This window comes from Lampetra planeri, chromosome 1, assembly GCF_965212315.1.
Source record: "Lampetra planeri chromosome 1, kcLamPlan1.2.h2, whole genome shotgun sequence".
In the NCBI taxonomy this organism is placed as follows: Eukaryota; Metazoa; Chordata; class Hyperoartia; order Petromyzontiformes; family Petromyzontidae; genus Lampetra; species Lampetra planeri.
In genome coordinates, this window is record NC_136107.1 from 9,466,061 (window position 1) to 9,483,874 (window position 17,814).

At 42.8% G+C, this 17,814-nt stretch overlaps 1 protein-coding gene across 1 annotated transcript in view; it reads right to left on the reverse strand.

Moving 5' to 3' along the window:
• LOC144717251 (retinoic acid receptor beta-like) overlaps positions 1–17,814 on the reverse strand; it is a 46,379-nt gene continuing 28,565 nt past the window's right edge. The window contains exons 4-8 of the mRNA XM_078592661.1: positions 15,641–15,810; positions 9,465–9,641; positions 6,493–6,697; positions 3,312–3,470; positions 1–2,214 (exon numbers count right to left, since the gene is read on the reverse strand). Coding sequence (XP_078448787.1) covers positions 1,871–2,214; positions 3,312–3,470; positions 6,493–6,697; positions 9,465–9,641; positions 15,641–15,810 — 1,055 coding nt within the window. The 3' untranslated portion in view covers positions 1–1,870. The remainder of the gene's footprint in view (positions 2,215–3,311; positions 3,471–6,492; positions 6,698–9,464; positions 9,642–15,640; positions 15,811–17,814) is intronic.

Consider the following 17,814-nt stretch of genomic DNA (forward strand, 5'->3'; position numbering starts at 1 on the left):
TTTTATTTACTATTCCAAGTTTAATTTTACAGATGCACAAAAAGAGTGGTAAAAACTTGGTTTATTTAGACATGGGTTGCAGTCTGGGCATTGACAAATAATTTAGCAGTGCTCTTGAACATGGGTTACAGCAAAGTGTACGTAACCAAGATTAAAAAACACAGACAAAACACTTTGGGTTTTCATTGTGCGTGCGAATTCGATGCCATTGACTTGTCAGACTCCTTGCACAACCATATTTTGAAGAAAAAACAATTGTAGCTAACAAGTTATGAACAATTTATCTTCAGTTTAACTTTCTTTGCCACACGTTTCCTTTTGATGTCACAGGAGAAAATATATAATAGAACCACTGGCTTTCCTTTCTCTACTCTGTTAAATGCACGGTGACGTGTTAATGGAATGAGTCACACGTTTTGCGTGAAAAGCGTATGAATGCTTCGTCTACTGAACTTGCACCGAATCCCTTGAGGGTTCTAACTTGTGTGCTTCAGGCCATGCCTTCGTGTTTTACAAACAGTACAGGCAATATACAAGCTCCGTTAACACAAACACACTCATTAACTGTATTCTCACAGTATGAAAAATAGACGTTGATTTGATACAAAACAACTGCATTTGTATGTCACCACGAAAAGTAGCGGAGTACATTTAAAGGCATCTGCAAATGCTAATGATTTATATTTAGATGACATTAATGATAAATATGCTAATGAAAAAATAAAATATGCTTCTATGAGATATTGCAGTAAGTAAACGTTAATTCATAGGCATTTGTATTTCAGTAACATTAAGTGAAAGAAGGCTATCGTGAGCTCATGCCGACTTGTATAATGAACACAGTAAGCACTTTCAGTATCGTACTGCTGAATTTTGCCATTTTCAACTTGAGTGATGATTGCACGGAAGATGTATCCAACCAATGCGTGTGTACATCTTTCATTTTATTTAAAGAGAATTCAGGGGTGGGGTGAAGAACTCTATTCTGCCATGAATATAATACAGCTTTTGAAATATGTAAAAAAATAAAAAGAAACAGACGTAATACACATTATAGCAGGGCATAAATGAATACTGAAATTTGTGTTTATATTTCTTTAAAAGAAGCTCTACAGTGCTTTTAGTGGCATTTTACAAATCTCTCAAACAAGCTAAAATCCACTTGTAGTATTGATTTCATATATTTTATTCCTAAAGGCTTAGAAATTAGATTTTGTTATTTCATAGCGTTTGAAAGTTCAACCTTCTGTAAACGCCTTTCCACAAATGACCCTACCCTGTGCTTACATACATTAGTTCAATCAAATTAAGTGTAAGTGTAATCCAAAGACGTCCACTTAGCAGAAACATGGACGCGTCGCTTTCTTGTTCATCAAGAAAAGCTAATTACTTAAGTTTGATTTGCATGTAGTGTCTTTCTGAAGTAGACCAGTAGGCCAAAATGTCGAGATCTTATTTTCTTTTCAGGGACACGTGAAAAGATAGTCCCATTTTTTATTTTACAACTTGTCATCCACTGCGCAGGATTGGTGAGGCAGTAAAATGGTATCGATGCAATGTAGCAGCAGTCGTTGTATACATTTTTTATGCATATATATTAGTGCGAGCTGTAAAAATTTGGTACGTATTTTTTTTCTTCGACATGTTCAGTAAGGTTTTGTAGTGTTTGTCTTGATTGCACTGGTGTTCCTTCTTCATCGTCATGTATACCTCCCTGTATGTACAATACTGTCGTGTAAAGTAAAATATTCAACACTATATACATATTCATTTTTCTTTTTTAACTCAGTTCAGCCATAAAATTTTCTTGTCCTGACTTCTCAGAAGTGGAACAATCCTGCAGCCCAGCGGCATGCGGCACACAGCGGCCTCAGAACGGATCGGCGAGTTGCATCTGACCGATGGGCACGGCCATGCAGGCCGCAGCTTCCAGCGTCCCCGAGGATCCCTGGCCGTTCACCACCGGTGCGTCTCCGCCACAGGGCTTGGCTCCTCCGCCAACCGTCGCTGCGGCTGGTGCTACAGCCGCTACCGCTGCGTTGTCGCCCGCATCGCCACCTGCGCTGCTGCCTGGGCCGCCGTTGGCCTTCGTGGGTTCCTCTGTCTCGGCAGGGGGATCCTCCTGTCCCTCAAGTGAGTTCTCCAGCATCTCCTGGATGAGCGGCGGCATGGAGCCAGGTATCTCCATCTTGAGAGTGATGACCCGCTCAGATCCTGGGAAAGCACAAGCATGAGCCGAGTCAGATGGGTGCTCGGTTAGCACATGGCCACGAATGGGAATCGTATAAATAATACAGTTGATCTATCTATAAAAAAAACCTAATGAATCGCAAGATGGCTTTATTTATCAGGGTCCTGCTTCAGATGTTGGGCCAATCCCTAAAATATATTTGCATTTTGTGGAAAACCAGAGTATACTGCATGGTTGAGGGCAATATTTGTTCAATCAAAATCGTTTTTATCTTATATGCTATATATGAGCCTATTTCAAACAGTTTAATGATGTGAGAATAGGTTTTCCCCTTTTTTCTGGCAACAAAACAGGTGTTAAGATATTAAAACACCAAACTGAAACCTTTTACAAGGAATCATGTCTGGATTAACCACTCTGATAATCAGTGTTTTTTGTTTGCATTCTGACCACAAGTATTGTGGTTAATGCAAACATGATTCTTTGTAAAATGTTTCAGTTTGGTGTTTTAACATCTTAACACCTGTTTCGTTTCCAGAAAAAGGGGAAAACTTATTCTCATATTTTGGTACTGGCAAAGGAGGTCCCATGAAGTTTCATGATGGTAAACATTCGAAATAAAATTTGAACCCATAGCCACTAAAATAGATTACTGGACAATTTTGTTGTCAGCTGGCGAATCCATTCCTTGAAATTTGATAACATTTGATTAAAGTAGAAACACTTTGTGGGAATGATAGGCCACCACATTGGAAATGTGGAATTTATTCATTGGCTAGAAGCCACTGCCAGAATTGAAGTCCACCCCAAAGCTTGCCTGACTTGACAATCGCACCCAAAAGTGCATTTTCAGTAATAATAATTGAATAATGATGATGAAACAATAGAAATGCTTTGCATTGCTGCAGGAAGGACACACGAAGGCACGGGATTGGAAAAAGCACAATAGACGGTGGGCGTGTACGAGAACAAACATCAGAGCATGCCATCACCCCCCCTGGACCTGTCCACTCATGTCCCCCATGCCAGCCTCGGAATGTGCCCGTGCGCAAGTGTCCACGTGCATCGATGTTTGCATTTCTGCCAAGGGCCGAATGACGCCAAGGCCGTTCGTCGTCACCTTTGGCGCTGATTCCGCGGAGGTCGGTGATCTTCATTAGGATCTTGGGGAACATGTGGGGCTTGCTGGGCCGGCGCCGCCGCACATACAACTTGAGGGCCTCGAGCAGCGGCTCCTGCAGCCGCTCTACCTTCTGTGGCTCTTCGAGGTCCTGTCGGTCTGCACGGTGGAGCCACGCGGAGTTGGCACGAGCAGGTCCCGGCCGCACAGCGTGCAACGAACAGTGAACACGCAATCAGCGTTGTGCTAACGTGAGCTAGTTTCAGCAGAACCAAGGTGAAAACACCCAGAGATCACAGACGTCTTAACTAAAACAGGATCCGTAAAAAAAAAAACAGTGCCACGGCGCAATATCCGAGCAGCGTCTATCATCACTGCCATTGTTTTTTTTCCCAAATAAAAAACTGTCTTGCATCTTTTTTAGGGAACTGTCTGACCGGGTTTTAACTGAAATGCAATGAAAGTATTGTGCACAAGTTTGATTTTGCAAACATATAGTTGGATACGCTTGTAAACATAAAATGCACAATATAAAGTAGTTGCAGTACTCTGGTAACAAATTGCTGCAGTAACTGTCGTCTAGCTTGGTGGCGCTGTGGTCACATTGCTCAACTTACACGGGACGTTGACATTCTGGTTGTGGAGATTACAGTGCAATAGAATTTGGATTTATAAACCTACTCTTAGGTTTTTTTGGTAAAGTCACGTAGGTAAAAACTAAAATTTAAATTAATAAAAGTAAAAAATCACGACGTTTCAGAGGCAACACAAGCTTCCGTCTTCAGGTGGAACCGTCACAGCACGCTTGCTGTATCAAGTAAAGAGAAATTCAAAGAGACCCGACCTTGTATATATACTGGTTGAGGGGGGAGGAGCCAAGGTAGGCCCCTGGATCGGAGTTTTGTATTATTATTGTAAGGTTGGTGCGGCTGATGCTGCTTCTAGGAATGAGCCTTTGTTGTGTAGACTGGTTGAGCTGGGAGGTGCCAGAGTTGTTAAGGTGCCAGAGTTGTTAAGGTGCCAGAGTTGTTAAGGTGCGGCTGCTGCACCTTAACAACTCTGGCACCTTAACAACTCTGGCACCTCCCAGCTCAACCAGTCTACACAACAAAGGCTCATTCCTAGCAGCAGCCTCAGCCGCACCAACCTTACAATAATAATACAAAACTCTGATCCAGGAGCCTACCTTGGCTCCTCCCCCCTCAACCAGTATATATACAAGGTCGGGTCTCTTGGAATGTCTCTTTACTTGATACAGCAATCGTGCTGTGACGGTTCCACCTGAAGACGGAAGATTGTGTTGCCTCCGAAACGTCGTGATTTTTTACTTTTATTAATTTTAATTTAATTTTTTTACCTACGTGACTTTACCGAAAAAACCTTAGAGTATGAATCCTTGCAGTCACGAAAGCTTCAAATCTAGAATTTATAAACCTATTAAACACAACTACATCTCAGGCTTCATTCAACCAATCATTTGTCCCGAGTACCACTGAGTGGGCATTCGACGTTGGTTGTCCTATGAACAAACTGGCTTCTATCATAGGAATGTGGAATTTCCACAGCTGACTCAGGGTGGTAGAGGTGATTAGTACTGCCCTAGTGCTCATTGAGCGCAGAGAACCATCGACTCGTAACTTCACTTTGGTAAACATTGAACAGCACGTGTACAAAACATTTACACAAAGCTGTGGCGAGACCCACTACCCACGTGCACGTCAACGCATTCAGAGCACCCGCAGACAGTCGAGATTCATCACATGACCACTCCACTTGGTCAACAATACGGAGCCTGCATGACCCCTGTGTGTCCGATGCACAGGGTCATGCAGACTCCCTTAATCTCTTTTCATCAAAAGCGAATGTTAAAACATAAAAATATTACAGACACCTTAACTTAACGAGCCTCTTTAGAATAACGCCGCCACAGCGCATCGTTACGCAAACCATGTCCGTCTGTCACCACTACCGTTGTGCGTTTTTTTTCCCAAACAAAGAAAACACTGTTTTAAGACTGAAGGTGTGGTTGTGATAGCCTTGTCACAATAAAGAGCCGTGAGGGTAATAACGATGCATTATTCCATTATTGCACGACACAGTATCGGCGTAAATGTTTTCAAATCCATGTTAAGTTCCTGCAGGCAGTTTGGTGGTCATGGTTCTTGGCAGGCAAGGTTTTTATTGCCAATCTATAGCTCTGTGATGTGCGTCAGACTACTTTAATTTGTCAACGCACACGACATGAGAATTAAGCGCTACTCTTCCGAGGACAGAGCGTGCACTCTGACAAAATGAAGGCTGATGTGCATTATGTGGAAAATGTGCTTGAGACATTTGAGCTTTTCCCTTCCCTCAGGGTGCAGTAACTCACAGGGGAAATAGTGGAGCGCAGTGCGGATCTAAAACGGGAGTGGTGTGGCAGCTACTTTGCCTTGGCTTGAAAAACTTTCAAAATATCTTGTTTTTACTTTTGTTATTCACACTCAAATCTAAATCGTGTCAATGTCATGCAGTCGATCGAAGAAATTCCAATTAGGGAGCTCTTTTCGGGATCAATGCGATATTTAATCATATTCGAATTATCACGATCCTCAAACATGACATCGCAAGGTTGCTTCTGGGACATCTTCAACGGCTGTTTTCACGTCCAACACTAGAGGGCGCACGTCACGTCCGGTAAAACAAACTGAAAGAAAAATGCCGGATTGAGACCATCGATCCATATATTTGATAACCCACGTTAATCGATGGTGGTTGAAGCCCGAATTAAAACCGAAGTACTCAGTGGAGTCGACTTTGTGTCAGACACTGGCATTGTCCCACTGAGCCAGCTCTCCCGTGACATGCAACGCTTAAAACGAACGCCACTAACATTCAGGATGAGCGCACATTTGGCGCAGCACGACAGCACATGCACTTGCAAACGGCGATTGCCTGCCAGATCATTGCCTGCCAGATCATTGCGTGCTTCACGGTGCTGCGCAATAGGGGCATGCAGAGGCATTCACTTTGGTCGGTGGTGGTTGGTCTAATTATAGGTGGAGACAATCTCCATGGAATGGAAAACGTTGCCCCTACAATTTCCAATTGTGCTCAGTTCAAAAGGGCATGATGTTTATCTCTCACACACTGGTGCGTTCGGTCAGCTGAACCAAGTCGGCTCTTGACCGTTGACACTGACCTCCACAGATGAGGCAGATGGCACTGAGCAGCCCGGCCTCCGTGTCGTCCATCTCCAGGGGCAGCAGCTGGCTCGCAAATGCGAACACCAGGTCGGTGAGCGGCCCGAAACCCGCGTTGTGCATCTGCGTGCGGTTGAGCGTCAGCCCATCCGAGAATGTCATCGTGTCCTGTTCGGGCGTGTAGCGCGAACAGATGCGCAGGATCTGGGAGGGAAATGGTTACGCCGGTCGGTGTACGTTTGTTAACTGGCAGCGGCGAGAATAAAATGTACGGCTGAAAGTTGTTACGTGCAACATAATGCTGCAACGGTATACTTATTGAATCTTTGGAACGCACAGGCTGTGTAGGAAAAAACTCCTAAGTGTGTCGGAAAACACGGCAAACCTGTGATACGGTAATAGATTGCAGTAATAAAAAAGCAATTGGAGCGACGGGCTATCATAAAACTCATCTAGCATTACACGAAGCCATCCCTGGAGTGTCAGCTCATTGCTCTTTACCCGTCGGGGGTTCTGGAATTCTGAAACCAAACGTTGCCAGAAATCGATGGTGGGTCCCAATCTCCTCGTGGTTTTGGTGGCCGCGGGGATCAAAGCCATTAGAGCGAGAGAAGCAGTGGCAGCGGAACATCATTCCTGCCGACAGGCCTGAAGGTCAGGCAGACAGAGGCGGGTTATCGTGCAGACATGCACTCAACGCACCAGTGAGCAAACGAATGGGAAGGGACTGAAGCCACGAGATGTTGGTGGAGGGAAATCGGGAGAGGGCAAGGAATCGAGTGGAGCAGTCACAAATGCACACAAACGATGCCGGTAAATCCAAGGAACCAAATCGATATGTCGAGAACTTTTCATCTACCACCTGAACCAGGCCAATAAGTAAGAAATGTGTCACGTTAACAAAACGCCAATTAGTTACTTCTTCAGCCCACCGGTGTGTTTGAAGAGTGAATCCACGACATTTACAATTTGAGTAGTACGACGTTTCGCTGGAAATTACATCCAGCATCTTCAGGCGAATTGCCAGAATAGTGAAGCCATCCACCTGCTTCCGGTCTTAAATAGTGCAGGACGACGTCGTCACTGAACCTCATCAGGTTTCGAGATCAGAAGCGGAGGTGGGGTATTGTATTTATATAATAGATTAGTAATCAGTTAATTAGTATGTGATTCCTCTATAAGGAATTGTAATATGCATTGTGTATTAACAATACGCTGCCAGGATGCACTAAACCTGTAGCTATCCAAGCGGTTAAAATTAATTGTACTTCTCTAAATTTCGATGGATGATTGAATATAGAGATACAATGAATACAAATTTTGATAAAATGCATTAATAATTGGCATTACTGCAATCATAAGTAGTGCCTGTATTTTAAACAAAATATATGGACATCATCGAATCCTTCACTTTTATATTGTGTGTACAATATTTAGAGGTGATATTATTACCTTTAAAGCCCTGGTTTACAGATTGGTACTGGCGAATGTCACAAGTGTGGCGTCAATAAGGAACCGCAAAAGTGTACGTGTGTTTGGTCATTCTCTCTGGCTTTACTCGTTCAGGTATTCAAACCGAAGACCACATGGTTCTCGCACCGAGTGGAGTGAAGGGGAAGGGATAATAAAAAGGAGAGTCAGAGACGCAGAGAAGGTTAAATCATCCCTAAAGGGTTTGAAAAATAATTTCCAATAACCGCCCCGTTCGGTCAGTAAATCTGTCTTACTGGCAGGGCCTGACATTTTAACGGACGACCTTTAACGCCAGAATGAGAAGAAATGCACGAGAGAAATAAATGGGGGAAATAGCAGGCTTGGGTAAACAGTTTGTCAAAAAAGAAAAATTGTTTGAAAATGATAGGCGGTGATTGGGAAGCATAATCGAATAAAAACATTTACCATCTTGAAACCAATAATTTACATTAAATGAAGTGACCAATGAGACACTGTGACGAAAAAAGAACCACGATATTGCCAGGACTGCACTGCCACATGCTCACGAAGACTTAAGGATGAATGGAGGTTTAATTAAAAAAATGCGTTGAACATAGAAGCTCCCACGAGTTGGTCCTCTCAACTGAGGGCATGGAAGGGGCATGTGGTTGTTGGGGTAATCATGAGACACACAATTTGAAACATCAACTGTTTTTTGGAAGCACAAATTGTCCTGAAGCACACGCTGAGATGTTTATTATATCTTATACAAACATTGCATGGGTTTAGCATATTACACATTGTTTTTCTGATGTCAGCGTCTCATGCTGTTGTGTACCTTACCCTCTTTGGGTATCTGATTTAGGATGTTGGTAGGTGCTCGAGTTTTTTTTCCATCTGTTTGTATGTATGTACTGTATGAGCATATCCTTCATTAGAAGTATTTCCCCCATTCTCCTGAGGTTTCTGGAAAAGGGTGCTACTCTGTGTTGCTGGCAACTTTTCAATCAAGCCTTAGTTCATCTGCTTAACAATTGGGAAGACAGTTGTTGGAGGTGGCGAGGGAGTTCAGAGGTCAGAGCACTGATCTGGCACCATTGAGAAACTGGCTTTGAGTATTGGCAACCACTAGCGATTAAACTGATTTCCCAAGTGGAGTAAGTTGATAATCTTAGCCCAAATCGCCCTTGACTGCAGTGAGAATTAGAAATAAATATATATCAGTTTGACTGACATGCAACAACAATTTTCCATAGCATTGCATGTGCGAAAGTTCACCCCCTCGTGTGTGGCCAAAACGTTAACTTTAAGACATATTAGAAGTAGTTCTGTGATGTCTGCTTTCTTGGACTATTCTCTAACTGCATAGCTTATGGATTGTGCTGTTGGAGTCCCGAATGGCTAACTTCATCCCAAGACATGATGCAAGCTGGCACAATGGAAGTAAAACTAGGAAATAACCAAGAGCATTATAAAAGCTGAAAATATGTAGCTTTAAAGAGGAGGTGTGGATATGCGGATTGGGGTGGATGCCCACCAGAATGTCGAGGCAGGCGGCCTTGAGTAGCGTGATCTGGTCGGCGATGGTGAGGCTGGGGAAGCCCGGCATACGCTTGGCGAACTCCACGATCTTGACGATGCACTTGGTGGAGAGCTCGCTGAACTTGTCCCACAGGCCCAGATCCAGCTGCACACGGTGGTCGGCGCACGAGTTCTGCACGAGACGAAACATGCGCAGTTGGCATCAGCGCTTCGGGACGTACGCAGGCAGTTGCGAGCGCTTCGGCTCGTGCCCTGTTAATGAAGAGCTTTGACAGTCTGGCCTTGCTTGAGCTTGCATGTTCGCTGTTGATTTATCTGTTTTGAATTATTAATTCACAAAATATGTATTCATCCTGGTGGATTTCGATGAGCTATGAAGCTCCTTTTCACAGATGTGCAATGGGGGCAGGTAAGAAAGTTACAACAACAATTCTACCGTTCAAATACTTTAGTATTAATGTATTATAGGTTTAAAAACACATTTACCACTATAATGACACCACAAAACTCACTGACCAGGGACAGGGCCGAACATCAGGTGGTGGGAGATTGTAATAGCAGAGATTGGCGATCTGGGGTTGACTGCAACAGTTTTGATGGTGAGGTGTGGTGATATAAACTGCAGTGGCTCTTCCAACCTCCTGACCTATACATTGTATACCCTGGGTAACATTATTATTAAACATCAAATTGACCCAGATTTATGGCACTATGAGCTTGAATTGGATGTTGGAGGACTCATATTTGCTAGTAAAATGGCCAAATTGCTTTAATTTCCCATTGATTTGGCAGAAAAGTCATTTCCACCAATATATTAATCAGGTGCGAGATATTTTATCTGAAAACGTTTGCGAAGTTCCTCAAGCCTAGCTCAGACATTGGTAACAAATGTTCTCCCATGAGCACCAAGCATTTTGGTAATGCTCTCCTTGCACACTGTCTATTAGCATTACCGACGCGCACTTTTTGGATCGAGTTGCAGGATGGCAAAAACATACTCGCTTAAAACACACCAACGCGAACAGTTCTCCGTTATTAAACAATGGTTTCACTAAACGCTTTTTTTATGCAGCTTACACAGCACGGTGCAAAATGGACAGAAATGCTGGCAGGATATCCCCAAAAACCTTGGGATCTGGCTAAACGTGGTTTCATCGCAGAGTCTATTGCTTTGGGAAACAAGTTTCGCGAAACGTGTAAATGTTATGGAGGAAACAAATATATATTTTTTAATAACTCCGTGAAGTTACGAGCGGCATTGGCGCGGCGTCGCACCATGGAATGCGTGGAGAGATGCGGACCCTGGGGGGGCACCTGCCGCGTGCGGCCGCTCTGCTCCCCACGTCCCCCGATGACACTCATTTCAATGCCGCATTCATTTCCTATTTATGTCCATTGTCTGATTGCCCGTGGAAGAAAAAAATATAATTTCACCGGTCATGCTCCATTGTTATTATTATTATGCTTGTGATTATAATTTATATGTAGGCATTAGTAGCGCATCGGCGTTAATAAAAACAGCGGTGATAATCGGTGCTAAGATGATGACTTTTAAATCTAGATTTAAAACTCATTTATTTAGAATTGCTTTTTTTGTTTCGTTTGTTGTCCTTTCCCCGTACCTCCAATTCGCACAATTGGCTACTTACGGTGCAGTGAGAAAGAAGTTAAACATTCATACAAAATTCTTATGAAATTTGGGGGGTGGGAATTATGAGAAGACAATGTGTTTATACATTTTTTATTATTAAATTATTTTACCTGGATAATTCCTCATTTGCAAGGGTCTTGACAGTGTCAAGTGATCACATACATAGCAGACGTGTAATGATGCATATACAAACATTTAAAATAGAGATCTAAATAGTTAAATGGTTTACATCACCAATTCATGTAGAATGTCCTCTAGCTTTAACAATTACAAATGTTGTGCAAGAGTGATGTTTAATTATACATTCAAATAAGTTGAGACTGGCGGTTTGTTGTTATAATGAATACTAAATTGTAACTTGATAACTAGAGCGGTACTAACATCCGTGAGCTGCACAGCTTTCCATAATTCACACACAACGCAAGACTGAACGTCTTTGCAAATCCACACCAATCGATAGGAAATTTTCACGGTGTCATATTTTAGAAAAATGGTTAAACCTAGTGAATGTAATAATGCTATCCAGATGATTTTACGCTATGAGCTAGCAGAATGTTTAGGTGAATCGTGGGAAATTGTCACATTTTCTGTTGTTAAATTCTGGATTGTTTATCACTGCGGATTATGAAAGTTTACTTGACATTTGATCCATTGTTCCATTGTGAAATGGAGGGACGAAATGCATTTATTTGTTCTGAATTAAAATGTGAGATTGTGGTGTAGAGAAATTCGATGTTGCTGCTGTTCCAATGTAATTGTCTGCGTGTATTTTTACAAGATGGAGATATTTTCCCAAGACATGTTTCCATTTTGTTGTGTTAGTTTTCACTGGGAACCAGATATACAAATAGTTGAATTTTCTATAATAAGACTTAAAACTCTGCCATGAAAGGTCTCTTTGAGGGAAACCTATTCTCAAAACAGAGACCAAAGCATCGTGGGCTGTCAGAGGGTATCGTGTGTGAGGTATTATGCATTGGTGCATAACAACCTTCCAGGGCATTTTGGCAGCCAGTGTGCAGCGGGAGGGACATATTGAGACAATGCTTATGAAGATGCCAGGTGGATTCTTACATGGCAGAACCGCAAGAGATGGCAGTGGCCTTCATCTAACAGTGGATTGATTATGCATAATGATAATGATACTTGTACATAGGGAAGTGACATTGCAACTTAACCTCAACACGAGCGATGAAGGTGTAGAATACTGAAATCCTGACAAGTGAAAACAAAACGGAAGTTAAAGCATAATTCGAATTCTCATGAATCCTAATGTCCATGCTGTGTAAAAATGTATTCTTAATATCTAAATAAATAATCAGACAATATGCCTTCTAACCCACCACATACAATATTAAGTATTTTGTACACATCCCATTGGCTACACAGCCTTGTGGGAATTATTTTTTTTTCACAGTATTAGTTTAATTCAAGCTAGCTCTGTGCCCATCTTAGATTGCCACATTTTTTAATTTTGATTATACTATGTAAATAAAATTATTACCCAGAGTGGCTGTACATTTTTAAATATTTCATCAGCACAATTTACCTTAATATTCATGTTCCCTATATAGAGCAATAAATACTGTAGCAACTAACTTTATTATAGAGTTGGAAAATTATACAATTCCATGTGTGCTAATGAGCCTCATGTGGCACGGCATTGCTTGTATAATTGGCAGAAGTTTAATGTACACATTATTTATGCATAAGCCCTCTGGCTCGAGCGCTGTTTTGAATGAAAGAGCATATTATTTTTATCATATTTTTTAGTAAGTATCCTAATTTGGCCCCTCTTTCCATTGGCCAGTGGCTTCGCCAGGAGGGCTCGGGCACACGAGTGTAATGGATTGCATTTTTCACTGATGGATGGGGAGGTTGGAGTGCCCTCTGGCAGCATAACCTTTGAACCGGCAATGGTGAGCTCATTTTCCCCTTCGCCCTCAGTCACACGTCGTTCCTGCCATGTTTCCGGTCACAGAAGTGATGCTGGAATGCCACAGTGGATTTTAAAACGGCCACTTGCGCTTCTGCAAAATGTCACATCGGCCATGCCATGAATGAGCACATTCATGATCTATTCATGAGTCTCCTTAGTGTTTTGTTAACACTTTCCTGCTTTTGAGTACAACAGCAGAATAAACAATGCCGTGTATGTGCGTTTATTGCATGTGTGCAGTATATAGTGCCTTTAAGCATCTGTAGTGGTGACTGTAGTTGTAATAGCTCACGACGTATGCCATATTCTAGTTTAATGCATGATGACATGTCTATGATGAATTGATCACAACGTCGTGTGCCAAGATTGCATTTTTTCTCGATTTTTCGAAATCTGCTGACTCCACTTACATTGGTTTGCATTTTCAAAGCATCCAACCCCGGGCATTTTCCGCAGATGAAGGTCTCTTATAAAGAATCTGCCGCAGGGTATTTATACAATCTCCTAATCCATTAATCCACCGAAAACCCTTCACACGTACCCAAAGATAGCCAACGGCACACATAACAATGTACATGCGTTTTTAGCTTGCAAATTTCAGCGGAAATTGATGTGTCTTGTGGCTTTGTCATGTCGCAAAGAATTGTATTTAAAGTTTCAATTAAATAGGGTCCAACTGCCACATGAAATTTCCATGTGATTGCGAAATCAGATTGCCTTTTCGAACATTTTTGCAAATATGCAGTTTTAAATTATACAGACAGTTAAACAAGGAAATATGGTATTCAATTTCGCAAAACATTCTTTTGAATTGTAAGCAAAAACATCCTTCGCTGTTTGTGACTTCTAAAATTATCTTCCATCAACTATCGACTCTTTGTCAGAGGCTTCCTGCTAAATGTGTCACGAATGGGGAGGGCTGACTAGCACGTGTAGTGTGTTGAAAAACTAGAAGAGAGGTTCTCTGAGGCAACACAGTTTTTATTTAACGATTAACACTTAACACAGAGGGGTAACGGCCCCTCACACCCGATACACTATGGAGGTCACTCTCCAGACGACTACTGCCTCTCACTGGCTAATCTACAAGTCGGTCCTGAGTGAAGCTTGCATCTTCACTGGTATACAAGCTGGAGCCGACCCTTGCCAGGGGTACAGCTCTGCCCTCGGACTCTTCAGTCTTCACTGGTATAGCTTAGAGCCGACCCTTGCCAGGGGTACAGCTCTGCCCTTAGCGCTCTTCAGTCTTCACTGGTATAGCTTAGAGCCGACCCTTGCCAGGGGTACAGCTCTGCCCTTAGGGCTCTTCAGTCTTCACTGGTATAGCTTAGAGCCGACCCTTGCCAGGGGTACAGCTCTGCCCTTAGGGCTCTTCCGTCTTCAGGAGACTTCTTGTCTGGGGTCCGGGGATGATGTCATCCCCAGCCCCCCTCCTGGGGTCTGGGGTCTGCCCCTTTTACATACTATTCCATAGGGTAACCATTGGGCCCTATGGCCCAATCGTCTTTCAGCACCGGGGCTCAGCCCCTCTGTTGCCCCCTATTGGCATATGGCCGGTATTGCCGGCAACTGCATGGGAACGGCGCATCTTGGCCCAATAACACCGTTACACACATATAATCTGGATCGCGCTGCTGCCTCGGTTTTGAGGCTATGCTGTGTAACTCGCCCGTGTGTTTTAGAATTGTACACGATACAACAGTATTCCCGAGGCGGAATACTGTTGTCATATCCTGCGGTGGAGTGCCTAGTTCCTACCCAGATTTAAAGTTTTCGTGACTGCAGGGATCCGTACTCTTGGGTTCTTTCGGTAAAGTCACGTAGGCATAAAATGAATTAAATCACGACGTTTCGATTGCAACACAAGCAATCATCATCAGGTGGGAAAACCACGGCAAGAATTTTTTTTTCAGCAAAACATTTTCTTGCTGTGGTTTTCCCACCTGATGATGATTGCTTGTGTTGCAATCGAAACGTTGTGATTTAATTAATTTTATTTTAAACCTACGTGACTTTACCAAAATAACCAAAGAGTATGGATCCTACCTCTTTGTACTTGATAGAATTCAACATAAAGCAGTTAGGGAGGTTCATCATTCAGCACTCATTCATTTACTCCAGTCACTCACTCACCAGCGGCTGCTCCTTACCAGTCTTCTATCCCGACTGCAATGGTCACTGTTGCCGTCGATATTCGCCAATTGACTCCTTCACCAATCCTGAGGACTTGGTACCAGACTGACTATTTTGTTGCATCCAAACTGTGCTCGACCCCCACCACGCTGTAGGCCACAACACTTTTATTTATGCTTTTTCCCCTCAGACTGCTTGACCTTGGAATTCCCTCCCATCGTCTTTTTCCCCCCTCGACAGTGTTGTATGTCGCTCGCTGCTTGACAGTTTAAAAAAAAAATATCTTTGGGCCTGCCCTTGAAATAATTCCCAAAACACACACAAAGTCTGGATCGGTGTTGCAACTCCCCCGGTCAGCGCGCCCCCCCCCCCCCCCAATTCTCTCCACACGCTGCTTTAACCGCCCATGGTCCCCGACGGCCGGCATCGTCGCGAGCGGCGCGCTTACCGTCGTGTACTTGCCGAGCTGACACAGTGACGGGAAGGTCTCCTGGTGGGCACAGCGGATCTTGTCGACCATCTGCTCCTGCTCGGGGCTCAGCTCGTAGCTGCGGGGGACGCTCTCCGGGCTACGTGCCACCACCTCCTTGCGTTTTTTGTTTCGGTCGTTCCTCACTGCTGCTCGTTGACCAGATAGAAACAAAAACAAGTGCACGCTTTTCTGTCAGCGCAACAGTCCGCGTGTCCAAAGGGCAAAGTTGGCAGAAACGAGTTAAAACTGCTCAAGGAGATAATTTCGTGAAGGTTGTAATTTACTTGTTTAGTCCGGTCAGAATCTGTGCGCCCATACATTTATTGGAGAGTAAAGCTCTCCTGTGGGATTTAAAAGATATTATATATTGTCCCCAAAGTAGAATTTTAGAACCGTTGACATAGAAACCATGCATGTGATATAAATTATCATAAAAATGTGAGTGTCAAGTTATTTTACACCCATATCCTTGAAAATTATTCAATCTGTTTTCAATAAAAAATGTTATTGGAATGCATTAAGAAGGAATATACAATTGCATCTTGATTAAATATGGGATATATGCACATTGTAATTATCATCATATTTCTTCTTGAGCATTTCCCTCTACACAACCATCACATTTGTATAGATTCCCTAGGCTTAAAGAAGCTCAAATTTAAAGCAGGTATTGAGCAGAAAAAACACGGACGTTCCTTTATAAATCCATACAAGCTTTGCTCCAAGCACAAATAAAACGTTGAAGAAAGGAATGCTTGATTGCACTTGCTTCATACAGGCCTGTTTAGTGCTACAATTACTCTGAACCTATTCTCCAGTCCACGTAGATAGTGGTTATTTAAAAAAGTGTACAACCTAAACACTTTCCTCCCATTCTGCTGATGGGCACAACGGATATTGTTGACCATCTGCTCCTTCACTGTGACAGAGCGATGTCGGCACTTGGCGTTTATGTTTGTCAGTGGAGATGCCAGTCGCTGAGGGTATCATCAGGCTGGCTGTTACACAGATAATTTGTGAGGATCCTGCCTGGTTTCTGTGATTAAGGTGTTGCGTTACATACATGGTCATATTTATGCACGGTATGCATTCTTTGTTAATGCGCTGATGGGTGGAGATGGACGTAAACGCATGTAAAATCAGTCATTAGCCTAGTGACCACTTTGCATGAGCGCCGCCGGCTTTGCTGACAAATTCCATGGAGTCCCCCGAACCACGGCCAAGTCAGTGTAAACACATCCTAAGATCACATTCTGCTGTCGAGCACGGACGGATCGGCTGCTTTTCGAGCAAAGGCCGCATTTAGAAAAACTACGGGGCAGAGCGCTTTGCATAAGCCGATTTAAAGTATTATCTGCTTAATACCCAGTGCATGTGGACGGCAAGTAGATTGAGCAAGGAATGAACTGGGCACTGCTCCAACCTTATCATATAAATACTGCATGGCATTTAAACAGTGCCAATTTATTTTCGTAACAATACCCTTGCAAATATGACATAGAGGGAAAATTATGTCTCTTCACCAAAACCAAAAAACTAGCGAAGTGGAAACCTTTGTTGAGGAGAATGGACACTTTATACTCTTGGTAGCACTGTCTTCAAAAGAGCGACATGCTTTGCGAACCCCCAGCAAATGGAGCAAGTGATGTTGCATAGAGGCAAACCTCATCCTTCCGCAGATCAACGGTTCTATTCGCCAATTTGATTGTTAAATTTTTTTTATGTGCAGTCGTGTGTGTGTTGTTTATGTCATTTAGCAACATATTTGAAACATGGATTAGAAAAAAGTAACCAGTGAGTTGTGTGTCCCATTAATTGATAGTATTTGCAATTTACGACGTGCTAATGACGTGAATACGCTGAGTAAATGACTTGTGTTAGTTGTCTACCCACTATTCTCAATATTGGTGCAAGGAGATTAGTTTTGTCTGCATTTGAACATTGAGCGTTTTAAGTCTTAGTTCGATATGTAATTCATTGGATTGTGTTTTGTCGTTCTATGTGCGGTCCAAACCAGTTGGGATAATTGTTCGTAATTTAACCTGGTAAAAAGTCACTGAGATGCATTACCTCTTTAAAAAAGGAGACCTGAGTTTTAGTGAAAATAATATGAAAATAAACTGGGGCTTTAAAGAGTACTATACTCTGAG